Genomic DNA, 22594 nt, shown 5'->3' with positions numbered 1-22594 from the left:
TTTATCATCATCTTGCACTGTTTATGAGCCCATGAATTTCCTCCATTTTCTGCCTTTTAAAAAATTTGATCGTTTCTCTCTCCCTCTTCTGAAAAAATGTGTGCTGCGCCTCTTTTATACTCAGTGTTTCCCTCCTCTTGTGAAGAGTGTGCGCTGTGCTTTTTTAAAATCTCGAATGTCACAAACAGAGGCGGCAGTGCCCAGTGATCCACTCAGTGCCGTTTCCTATTTTCTGTAGGGCCTTGTGGCCTGAAGTCCTGCAGACTGCGTACCACACAATGGCGCAGCCAGACAGAACACCCTTGATGGTGCTCCTACAGTAAGTTATTAGGATGGGGCCAGGAAGCCTTGTACACCATAATCTCTGCTGCAAGTGTAGACACTGCTGTGCCTTCTTGACTAACAAGGAGCTGTTGTGGGTCCAGGTTAGACTGTCTGTTTTGTGCACACCAAGAAACTTGATACTCTTCACTCTCTCCAGTGACGTTCAGTGGAGAGTGGTCGACATGTGCCTTCCTGAATTTCACAATCATCTTTTTTGTCCTGTTCATGTTGAGACTCAGGCTGTTGTTCACACACCATTTGACAAACCTCTCTAACTCCTCTCTGTATGCTTACTCATTATTGTTGCTGATGAGGCCAAGCACTGTCGTATCATCAGCGAGCTTGATGACGTGGTTTCAGCTGGTTCTGGCAATGCAGTTGTGAGTCAGCGGCATGAACAGCAGCAGCCTGGATCCACGGATTCACCACTCTCTAACTAAAGAAATCACTCCTCATCTCTGTTCTAAAGGAACGTTTTCTACCCAGGCTGTGCCTTCTGGTCCGAGACTCTTCCACTATAACATCCTCTCCACATCCACTCTGTCCAACCCTTTCAATATTCGGTAGGCTTCCCATTCCATTCTAGGCTACCCCCCCCATTCTTCTAAACTCCAGTAAGTACAGACCCAGAGCCGTCAAATGCTCCTCACACATTAACCCCTCAGTGTTACAATGAAAGACTAGTCACTTCTGAGTTGGGACTCTAATTTCCAGGGTTGATTCTGGCCTGACCCCAGGAGTTCCTTCTGTCTGAGAACTGAGACTGGTACAGAAACAAACCACTGCAGCCCACTGTCAGTCAGGCCCTTCAGCCCAACTCATCCATGCTGACCAAGATGCCAATCTAAGCTAGTCCCAGTTGCCTACACTTGGCCCATATCCCTGTAAACCTTTCCTGTCCTTGGACCTACACACACGGAATGCTGAGGAGCCCAGTGGGTCAGACAGCTTCGGTGGAGGCAAATGAATTGTGGACACCTTTGGATAAGACTCCTCATCAGGACTGGAAAGGAAGAGGCGAGGGGAGGGAGAGGTGCTTGAGGTTGCAGTGATAGATGAATTCAGGTAAGGAGGGGAAGGCAAGAGGGTTGTGGAAGGGGTTGGAAGGGGAATGATGTGATTGGTGGGAGGTAATAGATGGAAGAGGCAAAGAGCTGAAAACAAGAAATCTGATAGGAGAAGACCGCAGACCACGGAGGACAGAGGATAGGGATCGAAGGGAACTATTGTAGCTGGAGGACTGTGATCAGTGGTGTTCCACAGGGATCTGTACTGGGACCTCTGCTGCTTGTGATGTATATAAATGACCTGGATGAAAATGTAGATGGGTGGGTTAGCAAGTTTGCAGATGATACGAAAAGTGGTGGTGTCGAGAGCACAGAAGACTGGCAAAGAATACAGCGGAATAAAGATCAGTTGTACATATGGGTGGAGAAATGGCAGATGGAGTTTAACCCACAGATGGAGTGATGCACAATGTAAAGAGACATGATGGGTAGAGGGATCCTGTGGTCCAAGTTCATAGCTCCCTGAAAATAGCAACACAGGTTGATAGAATGGTTAAGACGGCATAGGGCATGTTTGCCTTTATTAGTCAAGGCATTAAGTTCGAAAGTCAGGAAGTTATGTTGCAGCTTTATAAAACTCTAATTAGATCGCATCTGGAGTATTACATATTGTTCCTGCCACTCTGTTATAAGAAGGATGTTCAGGCTTTGGAAATGATGCAGAAAAGATTTACTAGGAAGGTGCCTGGATTAGAGGGCATGTGCTATAACGAGAGCTCAGATGAAGGTGGTTGTTTTCTCTGGAGTGGTAGAGGCTGACAGGAGATCTGATAGAAACTTATAAGATTATGAGAAGCACAGACTAGAAAGACATCATCTTTTCCCCAGGATTGAAATGTCTTAATACCAGAGGGCATGCATTTGTGGTGAGGGGGGAATGTTCAAAGGAGATGTGAGCGGCAGGTTTATTTATACAGAGAGCAGTGGGTGTCTGGGGTGCATTGCCTGGGATGGTGGAAGAGGCATATACATTAGCAAGCAATACACACAAAATGCTGGGAGGAACTCAGCAGGCCAGGCAGCATCAGTGGAAAAAAAGTACAGTCGACATTTCGGGCCGAGACCCTTCGGCAGGACTGGAGAGAAAAGGCTGAGGAGTAGATTTAAAAGGTGGGGGGAGGGAGAGAGAAACGCTATAGGTGAAATTTGGAGGGGGAGGGATGGAGTAAAGAGATAGGAAGTTGATTGGTGAGATGAGGTGAGAGAGGGAAAAGGGGATGGGAAATGGAGGTGGGGGCGGGTTGGGGGGCATTACCAGAAATTTGAGAAATCGATATTCATGCTGTCAGGTTAGAGGATGTCCAAATGGAATATAAGGTGTTGTTCCTCCAACCTATGTGTGGCCTCATCATGACAGTGGAGGAGGCCATGGATGGACATATTGGAATGGGAATGGGAAATAGAATTAAAATGGGTGGCCACTGGGAGATCCTGCTTCTTCTGGCAGATGGAACATAGATACTCGATGAAGCAGTCTCCCAATCGATGTTGGGTCTCACTGATATACAGGAAGCCACACCAGGAGCACCAGACACAGTAAATGACCCCAACAGGTGAAGTGTCAGTGGTGGTGAGGGAGGGAGGTGTAGGGGCAGGAGTAGCACTCGTTCCGCTTGCAAGGATAAGTACCAGGAGGGAGATCAGTGGGGGGGGGGGGGAAACAAATGGACAAGGGAGTTGTGTAAGGAGCGATCCCTGCGGAAAGTAGAAAGTGGGGGGGGGGGGGGAGGGAAAGATGTGCTCTGTGGTGAGATCCCGTTAGAGGTGGTGGAAGTTACGGAGAATTACATGCTGGACGTGAAAGCTGGTGGGGTGGAACCCTATCCCTGGTAAGGTGGCAGGAGGATAGGGTATGAGCAGATGTGCATGAAATGGAAGAAACGCTGTTAAGGGCAGCATTGATGGTGGAGGAAAGGAAACCCCTTTCTTTGAAAAAGGAGGACATTTCCTTATTTCTAGAATGAAAAGCTTCATCCTGAGAGCAGATGCTGTGGAGATGGAGGAATTGACAAAAGGGGATGGCGTTTTTACAAGTATTATGGTGGGATGAGGTGTAGTCCAGGTAGTTGTGAGAGTCTGTGGGTTTGTAATAGATATCGGTGGATAAGCTGTCTCCGGAGATAGAGACAGTGAGATTGAGGAAGGGAAGGGAGGTGTCTGAAATGGACCAAGTGAATTTGAGGGTGGGGTGGAAGTTGGAGGCAAAGTGAATGAAGTTGACAAGTTCAGCATGGGTGCAGGAAGCAGTGCCAATGCAGTCGTCAATATAACGTAGGAAAAGTGCGGGACGGTCACCAGTGTAGGTTTGGAACATGGACTGTAGCCGACAAGCAGGCAGGCATATCTGGGACCCATGCGAGTGCCCATGGCTACCCCTTTTGTTTGAAGGAAGTGGGAGGAGCCAAAGGAGAAACTATTTAGAGTGAGGACCAGTTCTGCTCTGTGGAGGAGAGTGGTGGTGGAGGGGAACTGGTTAGGTCTGGCGCCCAGAAAACAACAGAGAGCTTCCTGGTGGGGGTGGAGGTCCGTAGTAAAAATGGGGCCAGGGAACTTGAAATCCTTGAAAAGATCAAGAGTGTGTGATGTGTCACGGATGTAGGTGGGAAGGGACTGAACCAGGGGGATAAAACAGAGTCGAGGTATGCCGATATGAGCTAAAACAATGGGTCTACCTGGACAAGTGGGTTTCTAAGTGTTGGGTAGGAGGTAGAAACGGTGGCTGCAGGAACTATGAGATTGGTGGCAGTGGATAGGAGATCCCCAGAGTCTATAAGGTCGGTGATGGTGTGGGAGATGATGGCCTGGTGTTCCTTTGTGGGGTCCTGTTCGAGGAGTAAGTAAGAGGAGGTGTCTGAGAGTTGGTGCTGGGCCTCGGCAAGGTGGAGGTCAGTACGCCAGGCTACTTACTACAGGCACCTCCCTTATCTGCGGGTTTGATGGTGAATTGCGTGTGCGCGCGTGTGTGTGTGCGCCCTTAACTCCTGGTCGGGGCACCATCATGACAAGCTTTTTGCACCAATCTTTTTGGTGTTTGCTCATTGTACGGCGTGTCTTTGCCCATCCCTCTCCAGGTTTTTTTTTAATGAGATTGAGTTGATAGCTCAACAATCAACCCAAGCACAGATGGAGAGCGAGCAAGGGAGGCGGCCGGATTCAAACCGCGAAGTCCAGCGCTGATGCCGCTACGCCACCAGCCGGAGTGTGTGTTGCTTGGATTTACAGCATCTGCAGATCTTCTCTTGTTTGTGGTTTGACATACATGAGCGATTTTTCAGGGATGTTTAGATAAGCATGTGAATGTGAGGGAGATGTAAGGACATGGACGTTGTGTAGGCAGAAGGGATGAGTTTAGTTGGCCGTTTGGTTACTAATTTAATTAGTTTAGTACAACATTGTGGCCTACTCCTGTGCTGTACTGTTGTATGCGCCACCTGAACAATTTCCTCTCATCATTGTTACAGATAGTCACTGCCCTCTGTGTAAAGTTATGGCCCCTCTAGACCCCTTTAAATCTTTCTGCTCTCATATTAATCCTGTGCCCTTGAGGTTTTGATTCTCTCTAGCTAGCAAACTGCCCATTCACCATACCTAGGCCACTTGTGATTTTATGCACCTCTAAGAGGTCACTTCTCAGTCCCTTACTTTTGATGAATAAAGTCCTAGCCTGCCCATCCTCTCCAAATAACTCAGTCCCTCGAGTCTAGGCAACATTCTCAGAAATCTGCGATTTTCCAGCTTTATTATATCTATCTTATAATGGGTAACCAAAGCTCAATAAAATACCCCAAGTGCAGCCACAAAATGTCTTGTGCAACAGCAGCATAACGTGCCAAATTCCATGCTTACTGCCCTGACTGATGAAGGCTAACATACCAAAAGTCCTTTTCACCACCCTGTCTACCTTTAATTCATCTGCATTCCTGTCTGTTCTGCAGCACTCCCCAGGGCTCCACCATTCCTCGTGAAAGTCCAAGCCTCATTTGTATCCACACAATGCAACGCCTCACACTTATCTTCAATAAAAACCGTTTGGCGTTTTACTGCCTACTGACTCAGCTGATCAAGAACACCCTGCGATTTTGGCAACCCTCTCATTGTCAACAATAGCATCTATTTCATATTGGTCCAGTCTGATGTCAGTCCGCGGCGAGGAACAATGAAACGAAAGCCCTTTAATTTTCATAATACCCTTTCATTTACACTCTCTCTCCTCAATACTGTACTGTCCTTTCTCCTTGTTGTTACTGCAATGTTCTCTCAGCCCCTCCCAGAACTGTGACCCTCTTTCCTTCACCCACACTGTAACATTCTCTCTCCCTAGGGGTCTCTCCATCTCTGGCACACTCCTCTCACATTCCAATCTAATGTCGGGGAGACTTTTGTGTTTCCAGCACTTTGACTAAACTGTGCTGTTAACCCAGTGACTGCAATACTTGAGGTGACTGGGAGTTACAAGTGAGTAATAAAGGCTTCAGTTAAAAAGTGACAGTAAGTTTCCATTACTGAGGAAAGAACGGCGATGACTTTCAGTTTTGGTGAACTACCAGTCCAAAGGTTGCTCATCCTGAACAAAGACTCCCCCATGGAGACATGTGGAAAACCCCAGCTGTCCATGGGCTTCTAGCTGCAGGTTTGTCCCTGTTTCCACCTGGCACCAACAAACATATTCCGCCAGGAGGCTGTAACACAACTGGCTTTTCAATACACTAAGATTGAGAGTGTTTTCTGTCTGGCCCTCACATCCTCCCTGTCTCTGTTGGCCCTCCGTCTTCAAGCAGATTTTGGCACTGGTTAGTAGTGGGCAGCTGACCACCAACTTTGCAAGGGACGCGCGTGCGCTCGCACACACACACACGCACGCACGCACCCGCACACAGACAGACACACACACACACTATTGTACTCCATCTGGGTAGCTCACCGCCACCCCTGCAGTCCACCAGTAACAGAATGTACTGCTGAAACTACCCTAGCTGGTCACATCACGCGTTGCTATGGCAATCTGGATTTGCAGGAACTGAAGAAGCTTCAGAGAGTAGTGGACTCGGCAGAATACATCACAGGCACACCCCTCCCCACCATCGGTGGTATCTAGTGGTCTCACCAAGACAACAGCCATCATCAAAGGTCCCTGGTACCCGGGCCATGCCATCTTCCTGCAGCTACCATCAGGTCAAGTAGCTTGAGGTTTCACAACTCCAGATTCAAGAACAGCTACTTCCCTTCAACCATTCAGATCCTAAACCAAACGGCAAAGCCCTAATCCTGAGCTCAGTGTAGCAGCTCTTTGATCTCTTCGCACTAAAATGGACTTTGTTTTTCTTCTGTTCTTTGGTGTATACTTTATGTTTGATTTACGTTTTCCTGGTGAACGTTCTGTATCTGACGCCCTATGCCTGTGATGCCGCTGCAAATAAATTTTTCATTGCACTTCCCCCACTAACTCACAGCCTCCACTGACCATCACTACATAAAGCCCCACTGATCATCACTGCCCCTGCTCCTCACTAACCCTGCCCCAATGACTATCACTGCCCCTGCCCCACTGACCACCACTGCCCCTGCCCCACTGACCATAACTGGACCCAGTAACCACAATTACCTCCACCATCCATCGTTGCTCACAGCCCCACGAACCATCACTGTCCCCTCTGACCTTCACAGCCCAATGCCCCCACCACCCACCATTGCCCAGTGGGACCACACGTGGAGCCAGCGTTAAGGACTGACCCCAGACCCAGAGTCTCCACCTTCTGCTAAACTGCGGTGATACTGGACACACCCACTCGGCTCTTGTGCAGCAGTCTGGGCCTGGGGCAGTGCCCGGCTCCAGCGGGACGTTCTCCCTGGCTCTCCCGCTTCCGGAAGGCGGGAGTTCAGCAGCTCACCTTCACCCCCATGCACCGAGCGACCAGCACACCCCCCCTCCCCATTCTGGCCTGTAACTCACTGCTGTCATAGATGGGGTCGGAGATGACAGGCTCCAGCTTGCGGGTGAACCGGCAACTGCTGTCGGGCAGGAGGGCGGTGAACATGAGGCGGACCACACTCAGATCCATTTCCTTCGCCTGCTGGATGGACGCACTGTGGATCAGCTCCTTCTCCCGCTCTGCAAACAGTAAAACAGGCCCAGTCACCGCAGACCGCTCAGAAACAACCCCCGTCCCCAACATTGGGCCCATCAGGCCCGTGCTTTCCCCCGTAACTGACCTGTCAGCTCCATCGGGCCGTAGCCATCGCTGTGACGGTGGTTGAGCTCCGGGTGAATCACCACACCGTTGTTGTAACCCATCAGGTAGGCCTGCATCATCCTCTGCTCCAGGGTGCTGGCCACATTCTTCTTGGTCACGTGGAGGATGCCAAGGTTTGGGAACCTGCAGAGGTGACAGCCGTCAGGGGTGGGGAGGCAGATTGCCTTCAACACCCTCCCCCGGACCACCCACTCACCATTCCTGGGGCCACCCACACCCCTCCCAGGAATACTCACACCCTCCCCTCCCCAAGACCACTCACACCCTCCCCTCCCCGAGACCACCCACACCCTCCCCTCTCTGTCCACCTGCACCCTCCCCTCCCCAAGACCACTCACACCCTCCCCTCCCCGAGACCACCCACACCCTCCCCTCTCTGTCCACCTGCACCCTCCCCTCTGAGACCACCCACACCCCCCCCAGGAATACTCACACCCTCCCCTCCCCAAGACCACTCACACCCCCCCCCAAGGAATACTCACACCCTCTCTGTCCACCTGCACCCTCCCCTCTGAGACCACCCACACCCCCCCCCAAGGAATACTCACACCCTCCCCTCCCCGAGACCACCCCCACCCTCCCCTCTCTGTGACCACTCATACCCTCCCCTCCCCGAGACCACCCCCACCCTCCCCTCTCCGAGACCACCTACCCCCCCAAGGAATACTCACACCCTCCCCTCCCCGAGACCACCCCCACCCTCCCCTCTCTGAGACCACCCACCCCCCCAGGAATACTCACACCCTCCCCTCCCTGAGACCACCCCCCCCTCCTCTCTCCGAGACCACCTGCATCCTCCCCTCCCCTCCCCGAGATCATCCCCACCCTCCCCTCTCCGAGACCACCCACACCCCCCCCAGGAATACTCACACCCTCCCCTCTCCGAGACCACCTGCATCCTCCCCTCCCCTCCCCGAGATCATCCCCACCCTCCCCTCTCCGAGACCACCCACACCCTCCCCAGGAATACTCACACCCTCCCCTCTCCGAGACCACCTGCATCCTCCCCTCCCCTCCCCTCCTCCAGACCACCCCCACCCTCCCCTTTCTGAGACCACCCACACCTTCCCCAGGTATACTCACACCCTCCCCTCTCCGAGACCACCCACAACCCCCCCAGGAATACTCACACCCTCCCCTCTCCAAGACTACCTGCATCCTCCCCTCCCCAGGAATACTCACACCCTCCCCTCTCCAAGACTACCTGCATCCTCCCCTCCCCAGGAATACTCACACCCTCCCCTCCCCAAGACCACCTGTACCCTCCCTCTCCAAGACCACCCACAACCCCCCCCCCCCCCAGGAATACTCACACCCTCCCCTCTTCGAGACCACCTGCATCCTCCCCTCCCCAGGAATACTCACACCATCTTCTTTCTGGGACCACCCTTACTTTCCCTGAAACCCCCTCACCACTCGTCCCGAGACCACCCAAACTGTCCTCTTTCCTGGTCCACCCACACACTCCCCAGGGCCCCAACACACCATTCCTAAGACCACTCAAACCTTTCTCGTTCCAGGACCACCCGCACTCTTCCTCCTCACCCTCCCATGTCCTTCCCCTCCCCGGGACGCCCACACCTTTTCCCTGGGAAACCCCAGGGAACCCCGTGCACCCCTTCCCTCCGCAGGAACAGTCTGACTGGCAGGAGTCAAAGAGGAAATAAAAGGGGCCTTTTCTGGTTGGCCACTGGTGACTGGTGGCATTCTGCAGGGGTTGGAACCACTTCTTTTCACGTTAAATGTCAATAATTTGAATGATGGAATTGATGGCTTTCTGGCCGTTTTCGAATGACAGGTGGAGGGGCAGGTCATGTTGAGGTGTCGGGAAGTGTATCTTCATGCACTTTAGTAGAAGGAATAAAGGCAAAGGGGTGAGCAAATTGAGAAATCAGAGGTGCAAAGGGACTTGGGAGTCCTCATGCAGGATTCCCTGAAGGTTAACTCACACGTTGAGTTGGTGGTAAGGAAGGCAAGTTTAATGTTAGCATGCATTTCAAGAGGACTAGAATATAAAAGCAAGGACATAATGCCGAGGCTTTATAAGGTGTTGGTCAGGCTGCATTTGAGCAGTTTTGGGCCCCTTAGCAAAGAAAGGACGTTCTGGCATTGGAGAGTTGAGAGGAAGTTTACGAGAATCACCCCAGGAATGCAAGGGTCAACGTATGTGGTGCTTTTGATGGCTCTGGGTTCATATTCGCAGGAGCTTAGAAGAATGAAGGGATATCTCATTGAAACCTATTGAATATTGGAAGGCCTAGATAGAGCAGATATGATGTCTCCTATAGTGGGGGAGTCTAGGACCAGAGGCCACAGCCTCAGAAGAGAAGGACGTCCCTTTGGAACAGAGATGAGGAGGAATTTCTTTAGCCAGAGAGTGGTGAATCTGCGGAATTCATTGCTGAGTACGGCTGTGGAGGCCAAATCATTGGGTATATTTAAAATGGAAGTTGATAGGTTCTTGATTAGTAAGGGCATCAAAGGTTACTGGGAGAAGGCAGGGAGAATGGGGTAGAGGGGACTAATAAATCAGCCATGATAGAATGGTGGGGCAGAGTAACTGTGGGAGAGTGGGTGAGGCTGACAAGGGTTGAGGAATAGGGATTTGAGGAAGATCAGATGTGAGGGAGAGAGGGTGAGGGGTTGAGGAAGACATGCAAGAAACTAGGTAACTGAGTATGGGAGGGATGGGGCAAGGGAGATTGGCAAGAGAGTGGGGAAGGCTGCAGCAGGAGTGGGGACAAGGGAGATTGGGTACATGGGGCAAGAGGTGTGGGGTTAGCTGGAAAATGCTTTGTAAGAGTCAGCAGGGGCATGATAGGCCGAAAGTCTCTTCCACACCGTCATCTTCAATGAGAAGCAGGTCCAATTGCCCAGGCGGCAGAGGGTACTGAGGGAGGAGCACATAACGATTTCACTCACTGGTGAGGGGATGGAAGGTGGAAATGGAGAGTTGAGAGGATGGAGGGGTTTTGATGGGGGAGAGGGGAAGGATGAAGAAAGGTGGGCAGGAGCAGGGTTTTGGTGGGGAAAGAAAGAGCTGAAAGGGGTAAGGGAGTATGTGGAGAAGAGGGAATGAGGTGAAGAGGAGGGAATGTGGGAGGGGTAAGGAGGGGCTTGGTACTGAGGGGTAATTGGGACAGGGTAAGGATAGGGAAGTGGGGTTTGCTACTGGGGTTAATGTACTGAGGTTGGGGATTGGATTGAAGACTTTGTATCATATAGGATGATCCTTGTAACAGAGGAACCTTGAATCTGTGACATTCCCGAGGCAACCATCCCTAGGGTCAGAGAGGGCCCACCAGCAGAGGACTCACGTTGTCGTCATCTCCTTGGGGCCAACCTGCACCACACAGATCCCCTTCTCGCACTGCTTGCCCACCAGGCTGTGAGCGTGGAGGTGAACCGTGTCCCGACCAGAGGTCACCAGCTGAACCACTATCTTGGCGTGCCCGACATAGTTACAGATCTGAACAGGAGAAGAGTGAATGAATGAATGAAGGCACAGAGTGCCGGCGTTATCTCGAGTGTGGAGCATCGACAGGGAACAGAATCCATGTCACTTCTGAGAGCCGGTCTCATTATCCCAATCTCTTAATGAGTAAGTGTCATCTGGTTCTTGAACCTTACCCTCTGACACAAGTTAAGATCTGTGTTAAGATTTTCCCACTTCTTATAGGAGACAGTGAGAAGTGTTGGAGGGCTGATATTCTGGATGGAGGTGACTGGAAGTGTTCCACAAGGATTTTGTTGGGTCTACTACTTGTGTTATGCATCAATGATTTGGAGAAGATATCAAGACTGAAAGAGCTGTAAAGGATTATTAAAGAATACAGTAGGAATAGATCAGTTACAGATAGGGGCTGAGAAATGGCAGATAGAGTTTAATCTGATGAGGGTGAGATGTTGCACTTTGGGAATGTCAAATGGAAGGGGAAAGTATACCATTCAGGGAAGGTCCTTTAGTAGCACTGAGGTACAGGACCATAAATCACTGGAAGTAACTACACAAATGAACAAGGTAGCAACGAAAGCCTACGAGGAGTGATTGATAGGTTTGTGGCCTAGGTAGAAGGAGTCAATTTTAGAAAACCTAGCACATTCAGTTTAACATAGTCCCCTCCTACATGTACACACTTAGTCCAGTGGTCGTGGAGCAAACAAATCCCTTCTTTGCAGAAGTGGTCCACAGCAGGGGTGATTGATAAGTTTGTGGCCTAAAGTAGAAGGAGATGAATTATTAACTTCAAACGCTGCATTATCACTCAAAGAGTTGACCTGCACATCATGTAACAAGAGTGTCTTGGACCTCCAGGTGGTCCACAGCAGGGGTGATTGATAAGTTCGTGGCCCAAGGTAGAAGGAGACGAGTTATACAGCTCTCGTTACATGCACGTGCAATTCAACTCTTTGACTGAAAATGCAGAAAGTTCGGTCTCATCTCCTTCTACCTTAGGCCATGAACTTATCAATCACCCCTGCTGTGGACCACTTCTGGAGGTCCAAGATGCCGACTTCTACAAAGAAGGGATCCGTATGCTTCACGACGGCTGGACTAAGAGTGCAAATGTAGGAAAAACAAACGTGCTAGGTTTTCTAAAATGGACTCCTTCTACCTTAGGCCACAAACTTATCAATCACCCCTGGTATGGCATTCTTGTCTCCACTGGGAGGAGTATTTAGCAGAAGTGTAAGAAAGTCATGCAAAGCTTTGTTCACACCACATGCCATACTCTGTGCACTTCTGGTCACCCCGTTGTAGGAAGGATGTGAAGAGTGTGGCCAGGGTGCAGAAGAGCTTTTCCAGGCTGCCTGGATTAGGGAGAAGGAGCTAGAAGGAAATATCGGACAAACTCGAACATTACAGGCTGAGGGGAAACCCTGGAGTTTTTTTAAAATTATGAGAGGCATAGATAGGGTAGACAGTCAGAATCTTCTTCCTGGGGTAGAAAATGTCAAACACCAGAGAACATGCTTTTAGTTTAGAAAGGGTGATGTTGAAAGATGACGTGAGGGACAAGTTATTTTTTATGCTTAAAGTGATCGATGCCTGGAATGGGTTACCCAGGACAGTAGTGGAAGCAGACAGTCTAGAGGAGTGTAAGAGGCTTTTCGACAGACACATGAATAGGGACTAGAGGATATAGATTGAGATATTTAGGATAAATAGGCATCAAGACCAACACAGTATCATGGGCCAAGTGCCTGACCAATGCTGTACTTTTCTCTATTCTAATAGGCTGATCTACAATCAGTGAATCACACATTGTACACATTGTCTTAGAACCATTAAAAACTTACAAACCAAATGCTATTCAGCCCACCATGGCTGTGCAGGTTCGGAGGAATTCCTCGGTCTAATCCCACCTTCCAGCCCTGAAGGTCACAACTCTTCAAGTACAAGAGTGAGGGTTTCTGCCTCCCCATCCTCTCAGCAATGAGCTCCAAAACCGCACTCCCCCCGGACTGAAACAATGCCCCCCCACCCCTGCCCGGACTCTCTGTAAAGCTGCTCCAACACAAAGACCATGGGCAGCACACACAGAACGGAGGAGCTCAGCAGGCCAGGCAGCATCTGGGGGGGAAAAAAAAGTATAGTCGGCGTTTCAGGCAGGACTGGAGAAAAAAAGCCAAGGAGTAGATTGAAAGGTGGGGGGAGGAACGCCAGGTGACAGGTGAAACTTGGAGGGAGAGGGACTAAACAAAGAGCTGGGAAATTGGTGAAAGAGATAGAAGGCCATGGAAGAGAGAAAAGGGAGGGGGGGAGGAGCACCAGAGGGAGGCGATGGACGGGCAGTGAGATAACATGAGAGAGGGACAAGAACATGGGAAATAATGAAGGCGGTAGGGTGGAGGCATTACTGGAAGTTTGAGAAATCAATGTTCACGCCGTCAGGTTGGAGGCTACCCAAACAGAATATAAGTTGTTGTTCCTCCAACCTAAGTGTGGCCTCATCCTGACGGCCAGGGATGGGCATAGCAGAATGGGAATGGGAAGTAGAATTAAAATGGGTGGCCACCCTGCTACTTGTACCAGACTTTGTCCCGCCCTGTTACTTGTAAAAAATGCCATCCCCTTCTCTCAATTCCTCCATCTCCACCGCATCTGCTCTCAGGATGAGGCTTTTCATTCTAGAACAAAGGAGATGTCCACTTTTTTCAAAGAAAGAGGCTTCACTTCCTCCACCATCAACTCTGCCCTCAACTGACCCTCTTCTATTTCATGCATGTGTGCTTACTCCATCCTCCCGCCACGCTACCATGTCCTTACCTACCACCCCACCAGCCTCCGCAACCAGCACACAATTCTCTGAAACTTCTGCCACCTCCCGCTGGATCCCACCACCAAACACATCTTTCCCTCCCCGACTTTCTGTTTTCCACAGGGATCGCTACCTATGCGACTCCCTTGTCCATTCATCCCTCCCCACTTATCTCCCTCCCAGCACTTAACCTTGCAAGTGGAACAAGTGCTACACCTGCTCCTACACCTCCTCCATCACTACCATTCAGGGTCCCAAATATTCCTTCCAGGTGAGGCGACACTTCACCTGTGAGTCTGTTGGGGTGATGTACTGTGTTCAGTGCTCCCGGTGTAGCCTCTCCTATATCAGTGTGACCCAATATAGATTGGGAGATCGCTTCGCCGAGCATCCATGTTCCATCTACTAGAACAAGCGGGATCTCCCAGTGGCCACCCATTTTAATTCCACTTTCCATTCCCATTCTGATATGTCCATCCATGGCCTCCCCCACTGTCGGGATAAGGCCACACTTAGGTTGGAAGAGCAACACCTTATATTCCATTTGGGTAGCCTCCAACCTGATGGCATGAACATTGATTTCTCAAACTTCCAGTAATGCCTCCACCCTACCCCCTTCATCATTTCCCATCCCCTTGTCCCTCACTGTTATCTCACTGCCCATTGCCTCCCTCTGGTGCTCCTTTCTCTTTCTCTTTCTTCCCCTTTCTCTTTCTTCCATGGCCTTCTGTCTCTTTCGCCAATCAACTTCCCAGCTCTTAACTTCATCCGTCCCTCCCAAATTTCAACTATCCCCTGGCGTTTCTCTCTCCCCTCCTTCCACCTTTCAAACCTACACCTCGGCTTTTTTTCTCCACACCTACCGAAAGGTTTCGGACTGGAACGTCAATTGTACTTTTTTCCACAGATGCTCCCTGGCCTGCTGAGTTCCTCCAGCATTTTGTGTGTGTGTGTGGTGCTTGGATTTCCAGTATCCGCAGACTCTTTCTTGTTTGCGACAAAGATTATGGGTGTAACTGTACACCCATCTACAGGAGAGGGGGACATGAGTTCAAGTGTAGTGTCTCTCCACAATGGACTACTAAGTACTCGTCCACAGTAGATATTGCACATCAGTGAAAGAACTGAATTTGTAGTACCTTCCCACACCTGGAATTTTCACCTTAGGAAAAGTAGGATGGGGCCTGTCTGAACAGGAAAACCACAAGGACCTGATTTAGGGGGTTTCATCTGGTGTGCTCTCACTGTTGCTTGGCAGAACCCCCCCCCCCACCATACACACTGCAGTCAGTCCACACACACACACACTCCAGGGAATGAGGAAGAATCATTCTGCTATTTCTGGTGTTGTTTCAGAGAGCAGAACTCGCTGTTGTCCAAACATGTTCACATAATATTTAACTTTCTGCTTGCATCTCCACCAAAAATGATGGGAGTAGATTAATTATCAGGTCTAATACCACCCACAGATGTTTAACAATTGTCTCTCACCCCTCCCCCCATTTAAAAGTAACATCAGGGTAATTACAGACCCATTCAGAAACCTGTCATAAAATGTAATTCAATGAAGCCCCACTCACAGATGGGGAACTTCCACATTTCATCAGAAAGCACCCTCCCAGCCTGGCAGAACGTCCCTAGCTTTGAAAACATTGCATTAGCTTGCAGTTCTGTGAAGACTCAGACTGACTGCCTTCAGTCACGTGGCCACATTACGTATCTTGGAAATAACAGGGAATTCCCCACACTAACTGCGTCCATTGCTCGTGAAAATAGGACAGAAATGAAGAGCAGTAAAAATTTTGTTTTCAGCCAGCTTCAACCACAAACCCATGGAAAAAAGTTTTTAGGAGCTGTGCCATTAAGTACAGGAAGGGAATATTGCATTCAGCAAGAGTCGGTGATTGCAAACTAGAACACTTTCAGCTTCAACTCAACCTAGCTACAATCAACAACTTCTGTGAATTGACAAAAATAAAATACAGGATAGATATCAACAAGATTGAAAGAATACAGAGAAAATTTACAAGGATGAAGCTGGATCTTGAGGGAAAGTTTGAATAGGTTAAGACTTTATTCCCAGTACAGGAGAATAAGGGGAGATTTGATAGTGGTATACAAAGGTAAATGCAAGCAGACTTTTTCCATTGAGACAAGAATTACAGTCATGGGTTCAGGGTAAAAGGGGAAATGTTTCAGAGGAACATGAGGGCGAACTTCTTCACTCAGAGGGAGGTGAGAGTGTGGAACGAGCTGTCAGCACCAGTGGTGGATCCAGATCTGATTTCAACATTTAAAAGAAATTTAGATAAACACTTGGATGGTAGGGGTACAGAGAGATGTGATCGGGTTGCAGGTCGATGGGACTGGGCAGAATTATAGTTTGACATGAACTAGATGGGCTGAAGGGCCTGTTTCTGTGCTGTAGTGTTGTAAGACTCCGAAACTCACAAAGCAGGAACTGGTGTTCAAGAGCAACACACACACACACACACACACACACACACACACACACACACACACACACACACACACAAAATGCAGGAGGAACTCAGCAGGCCAGGCTGCTTCTATGGAAAGGAATAAACAGTCGACATTTCAAGCTCAGACCCATCATCAGTACTGGAAAAGAAGGGAGAACCATGCCACCCTCCCCTCCCCCGTAATCTCTATTCCTTTGACTACATGCCAGCTTCTACTTCATCCCCTTCTCCCAAACTTCTTACTCGGGCATCTTTCCCCTTCCTTTCCAGTCCTGATGAAGGGTCTTGGCGTGAAATGTCATCTGATTATTCCTCTCCCTGCATGCTGCCTGACCTGCTGAATTCCTCCAGCATCTTGTGAGTGTGTTGTACTGGCTCATCCTGCCAATGAAGGAGACCTAAGATCAAATCCCCCAGCAGCTGGGAGCTAATTGACAATGATAGTGACTACAAAGCTGCCAGAACGTTGTATAAACCCACGATCCACCTTGTTTCCCCACTGTGGCCTACACACCACTCCGCTCCTTTGCCACCTGCTCTCGTGTGAGGTCCCAGGGGCAGTGAGTATGACACTCTGCCACATCAAATGAACAAGCAAGTGAAAAAAACAGACAAGGAAAAGATCTTTCAAGCGCTTTCCATTGATTATGCCGATTCCCTCCTCTTCACTACCCAACCGCAGCCGATCCTTCGGCCCACCATGTGTATGCTGTATCCACCTCCACTGAAACCATTTCCCAGCACTCGACCCTTGGGAGCAGCTGGCAGTTATCACAAGCCCTGGTTATGTGACCACTGACAACAGGCAGACAATCTCTGAAGAATATTGCTAATGACTGGGATCACCTGTCTTGTAAAGACACTGCCCAGAAGGCAATGGCAACTCACTCCAGCAGAAGTAGTCATGGTCATGGAAAGACCACGATTGCCCACATACAACATGGCACATCACGAACAAGAGTCTTTGGCTGGCCGCCCATGTTTGACTCAGGTTTGACCCATGGACTGCAGTGACCCCTACACAAATATCACAAAATCCCATCTTTGTCTACAGCTATAAACACCAGAGTCTCGTTTCCTGGCCTCACCGACGACACACCGGCCACAGCGGCAAATCATCAACTCATGTACCTGTTAAAACCTGATGCGGAAAAGCAGCAGGAACTCGAAAATCGATTCAAATGTTTTTAAAAATTAAACCAGGCTCAGCATAGGATTGGCACAGATCCCTGTAGCTTTGCTCATCATTTCCCCGATCCCTTGGAGGAAGAGTGAAGAATTTAAAAAAATTTATTTACAGATACTGCACGGAACAAACCCTTTGGGTTGCGCTGCCCAGTGACCCATCAATTTAACCCTAGCCTGATCACGGGAAAATTTACAATGACCAACAAACCTGCTAACAGATAGGTCTTCGGACTGTGGGAGGAAACCAGAGCACCCGGAGGAAAGCCACGTGAGGAAACATCCAACCCTACTTACAGAGGGTGCCAGAATTGAACTCCGACCTCTGACTGTCATTACGCTAACTGCTATGCTACTGTGTCGTCCCCAACACAATCTGGACATCAGTCTCTAGAATCCAGAGTTATACAGTGCAGGAACTTTAATACAAGCCAACTTTACTAGACTGTCCATTAGCCGATCCCATTTACCAGTATTTTGTGTGTAGCCCATTAATAATTCCAGACTGATCACCCTTTCTTGAACTAGTAATTGTTTTGACATCTCTCCCTCTCTCTCTCTCTCTCTCTCTCTCATTCTTGGGGCAATTTCACTGACAAAGGGTACTTTATTTATAAAAAGGAATTATATTGTGCAAAGCAGCATCTCCTACATGGCTTTTCTGCATTCAGCTTTGGTAACTAACACTGCAGGTAAGGGAGAGCACATCGATATGATGCATTTCAACTTCCAGAAGGCCTTCAAGTAAGACACTGCACACAGGATGTTATTAAATAAAATTAGAGTGGATGATATTAGTATGGAGTGATGACTGTTTAACTGACAGAAAAGTAGAAGTAGGAATGAACGGGTCATTTCCAGTTCAGAAGCTGTGTGCTGCCCTGGAGATGGAGTTAACAATCTGTATCACTGAATTGGATAGAGAGACCAAGTGCCACACGTCCACGGCTCTTGACATTACTAAACTGGGTGCCAGCATGGATTGTTAGGAAGATACAGAGGAGCATCAGGGGGACATTGATAGGTAAAGTGAATGGGTAAGGTTGCAACACTTAATCACACACTGGCTACAGTACTAATGTGGGCAAATGGAATTAGTGTAGATGGGCAAGATCAGCATCCACCACTGATGCCATCCAAACCTCTTCCTGTCAGAGATCACTTTGTTGAGAAAACTGAGGAAGAAGTAGTGGCCATGACTGTCTCAAGAGATGCAGATTCATTCTTCTAAATAATAAAACTAACACAAGCAAAACTCTACTGCCTGGAAACCTGGACTATCCAAACATCACCTTATACCCAAGGTCACAATGCTCAACCATGAGCTTCCTGGTTTAAACTTCCTAGCATCATTCTTAAGCTCCGACTAATTTCCTCTTTCACACTTGTTGAGAAACATCCCAGCCTCAAAGATCACATTTGCATCTGTGCTAAATTTAATTCTATCATCAGAGTAATCCACCCACCAGCTACCAACTCACTCTCTCAGTTGAGAAATATCCAAAGAAATAGTCTGAAAAGGTCTTTACATTTTGAGATAATATCTTTGAGACAAATTTTAAAAACTATTAACAAATTCTGTTTGCCTTGGTGGTTTTTCCACTTGTAAACTGATGAATGTGAAATGCTGATTTTAATTCTTTTGTACTAATGGACCAGGTCACTGGAACTAATCAGATGAGTTTCACATGCCACATTAAGTTTAACATACAAGGATTACGAACACCTTGCTGGTTTTAACATTCAAATAATGACCTTAACAGCAGGATAGGTCTTCTTGTTTTTCTCACTGGAAGCCCCAGGTAGTCCTCCATGTGATGGGCCTTCACACCCATAGCGGAAACGAAATCCTCTCTAGAGAAATTATCAATGACAACATTAGCACAATTGTGAAAGTCATATCTCAAAACGACTTTTTAACATCACCAGAAAAAAATTCCAAGGGACAGAACTAATCTTTGAACGAGGAGCAGAACTGACCAGGGATTGTTGGCATGACTTTGCTGAGGGGATGTCCAGTACATGGACTTTGGTAGCCCTTTGACATGGTCAAACATGGTAGCCCTTTGACATGGTCAAACATGATAGGTTGGTCCAAAGGTTGCATCTAAGGTTAGTTGGCAAACTGGAGCCAAAAATTGTCTTGGTAAAAGGAGGAAGTGGGCATTGACCGAAGGTCAGGTTTGTGATTAGATACCTATGACCAGTTATTTAATCAGAGCTGGAACTCTGTGACAGTTTGTTGTACAAATAAATAATCTAATTGTGAATTAGGCAGTACGATTACTAATGACACAAAGACTGGTGATATTGTAGATAGCGAGGAAGTAAGACTTTGGCTACAGGTGAAATGGCTGGAGGACTGGCACAGAGAATTTAAATGTGAACAAAGTAAGGTGTTACACTTGATAAGACAAGAATACATAGTGGATAGTGGATGGTAAGAGCAACAGGAGTACTGAGGTACAGAGGGGCCTTTATTTACACATCCAAGGAACACCCCCCCCCCCCCAAAGGCAGCAACATAGATAGGTATAGAGGATTTTTGCCTTCATGGGAGAGGGATTATAATACAACATGATCAAACATTATTTAGGCCATGGCTAGAGTTCTATGTGCAGTTCTATTCATCACACTATAGCAAGGATGAGAGAGTGTAATGGAAATTTACCAACAGTGTTCCCTAGGATGGCTCCTTTCAGCTAGGAATGACAGGAGTGGCTAGGTTTTGCTCCACCTGGAGTAGAGGAGGGAACCGATGAAGGCATACAGAACTATGAATAGAATAGACAATAAGGAACTTCCCAGCTCAGCGGAGGTGAGGGGGAAATTTAAGTTAAGAGGTACAGTGCAAGTTTTTTTTTTACACAATTTCAGATGGTGTGCTCTCCACAGAGCCCTGATCTCAACATCATCGAGGATGTCTGCGATTACCTGGAGAGACAGAAGCAAGCAAGACAGCCACAGTCTGCAGAACTGGCAAGTTCTCCAAGATGCTTGGAACAACCTAACGGCCGATTTTCTTACAAAATTGCACAACAATGTACCTAAGAGAATTGATGTGGATTTCAAGGTGAAGGATGGTCACACCAAATATTGATTTGATTCCGTCTTTTTAATATTTACTGCTCTTTCTAGTATTTTTTGATATTTTGAAACTTAACATTTCATTATTTTTAGCAGAGAAAGAGGGCTTGAGAGACTGAGTGAGGGGAGATGGAGAAGAGGTAGGGGAATGGAGAGAGAAGGGCAATGGGGAGGGAGGGGGATGGGGATTGAGGAGGGAGAGAGGGATCCAGGGGGAGTGTAAAGTATTAATCTGGGCTGCATTAACAAGAAGTAGTAAAAGCTGAAAAGAAATGAGATAATATCTGGAGATGCAAACGTCGACATTACACTGCTGACATTTGTCACACACATTAACTTCCTTCCTACTGTGGATATTTGCCAGCACTACAAACCCAATGTTTCGAAAAGACTGTCATTTACTGACACTGCTAAGCTAATATCAAGGACTTGTGGTTACCTTGTGGTTGTAAATGATCAAATAGGACTGGCTGATCTTAAAAAACGTGAGCAATTTTAAAAAAATTACCAAGAAGTTTGTGAATAACAACTGGTTCTATTTGTCACTCTCTCTTTCCCAGAGTGGTTCCAGTGTGGTAGTCGCTGATAAGGCAGTGTGAGCTCAGCAAATATCTCAGAGACACCTTCCCCTAGCAGGCGGGCATCAGTCAGGACACTCTCAATGGCAGCGAGGTCTGAGAAAGACCAGGAAGGAGTCAGCAACTTGCCCTCTTTATGGAAAGGAAGAGGGCTTGTTAAATTCCTGCTGATTCTCAGAACCTGGATTCAAGTCAGGGCTTTTCCAGCTGTATTAACCTAGAAATATCCTTCAAAGCTTCAGCACATTCCTGTGGGTACAGTTCCTCAGTGCTGGATATCGAACAGGTGAGGCTAAAAGCAAGGTTCAACTTATCAACTCAATAATCCTGTTGTGCTCCTGATCCCAGTCTCCCTTCAGCCTGATGTGATGGACTTTACTCCTTGCTCATTTCCCAATCCAGGGAGAGTGGGACAGCTGTTTCCAGCAACTTGGGGCTTGTCACACAACCTGAAATGCTTCTCCTTAGTCCTTATACACCTCAACACTTTTCCTCAAGGGAACATCTAAAGTCCCTGTAAGAAAGTTCATAGCTTAGAAAGCAGGGTCACAGAACACTGGAAGAGACCAGTCAGCCGGTCGAGCGTGTGCGGACCCTCCAATCAGTCCCACTGCCTTGCTCTCTCCCCAGTTCCCTTTTGCTTCCACCACCTCTGCCAGCGGCTCTTAGCTCCCAGCCGTTCACTGAATAATTACTTCAAAATTTTATACCTTCTCCCAGGAAATCGTGTCCTCTGGGTCACTGTTCCTCCTGGAGTGGTGTCCACAAAAACATTTCATGACTGCAGCTTTTCCTCTCAGCGGGGGCTATTTACCCATTGAGTCTGCACCCGCTCTCTACCAGACAACTCACTACTTCCACTGCCTCTCCCTTTCTCTCCAGACATTTCTCCATCATACACTTATCCAACTCCCTCGGCTAGGTCACAGAGGAGCTTAACCCTACCACAACTGCAACTTTTCCTCATGTCTGTCTTCATTTTCATCTCCTCCTTTGTATACCCATGACCTCTAATTCTTCATTACTCCGCCACTGGGAACAGCCTCCCAAATGGCGTAACCAACAATCTGCTGTAGTTCCTTTCCTCCTACAGATGCTGCTCGACCTACTGAGTTCCTCACTATCCAGGATATGCCCCCTTCTCATTACTACCATCAGGGAGGAGGTACAGGAACTCTAAGATATACACTCAATGTTTCAAGAACAGCTTCTTCCCCTCCACCATCAGATTTCTGAACGGTCTGTGAACACTGCCTCCCTACTCCTCTTTTGCACTATTTGATTTAACTTACTTCCTGCTGTAACTTATTGTATTTTTTACGTCTTGCACTGTACTTCCACCACAAGAACAACAAA

General features: G+C 48.3%; 1 protein-coding gene across 4 annotated transcripts in view; it reads right to left on the bottom strand.

The window, feature by feature from the left end:
- Nucleotides 1-22594, bottom strand: part of LOC132391842 (nuclear factor NF-kappa-B p105 subunit-like) — a 124736-nt gene that overhangs the window by 58573 nt on the left and 43569 nt on the right. For all 4 annotated transcript variants that reach the window (XM_059965518.1, XM_059965516.1, XM_059965517.1 and 1 more), the window contains exons 5-8: nucleotides 19329-19427; nucleotides 10960-11111; nucleotides 7602-7765; nucleotides 7342-7500 (exon numbers count right to left, since the gene is read on the bottom strand). In XM_059965518.1, coding sequence (XP_059821501.1) covers nucleotides 7342-7500; nucleotides 7602-7765; nucleotides 10960-11111; nucleotides 19329-19427 — 574 coding nt within the window. The remainder of the gene's footprint in view (nucleotides 1-7341; nucleotides 7501-7601; nucleotides 7766-10959; nucleotides 11112-19328; nucleotides 19428-22594) is intronic.

This window comes from Hypanus sabinus, chromosome 3, assembly GCF_030144855.1.
Source record: "Hypanus sabinus isolate sHypSab1 chromosome 3, sHypSab1.hap1, whole genome shotgun sequence".
In the NCBI taxonomy this organism is placed as follows: Eukaryota; Metazoa; Chordata; class Chondrichthyes; order Myliobatiformes; family Dasyatidae; genus Hypanus; species Hypanus sabinus.
This window is presented reverse-complemented; position numbering and strand designations above follow the sequence as displayed.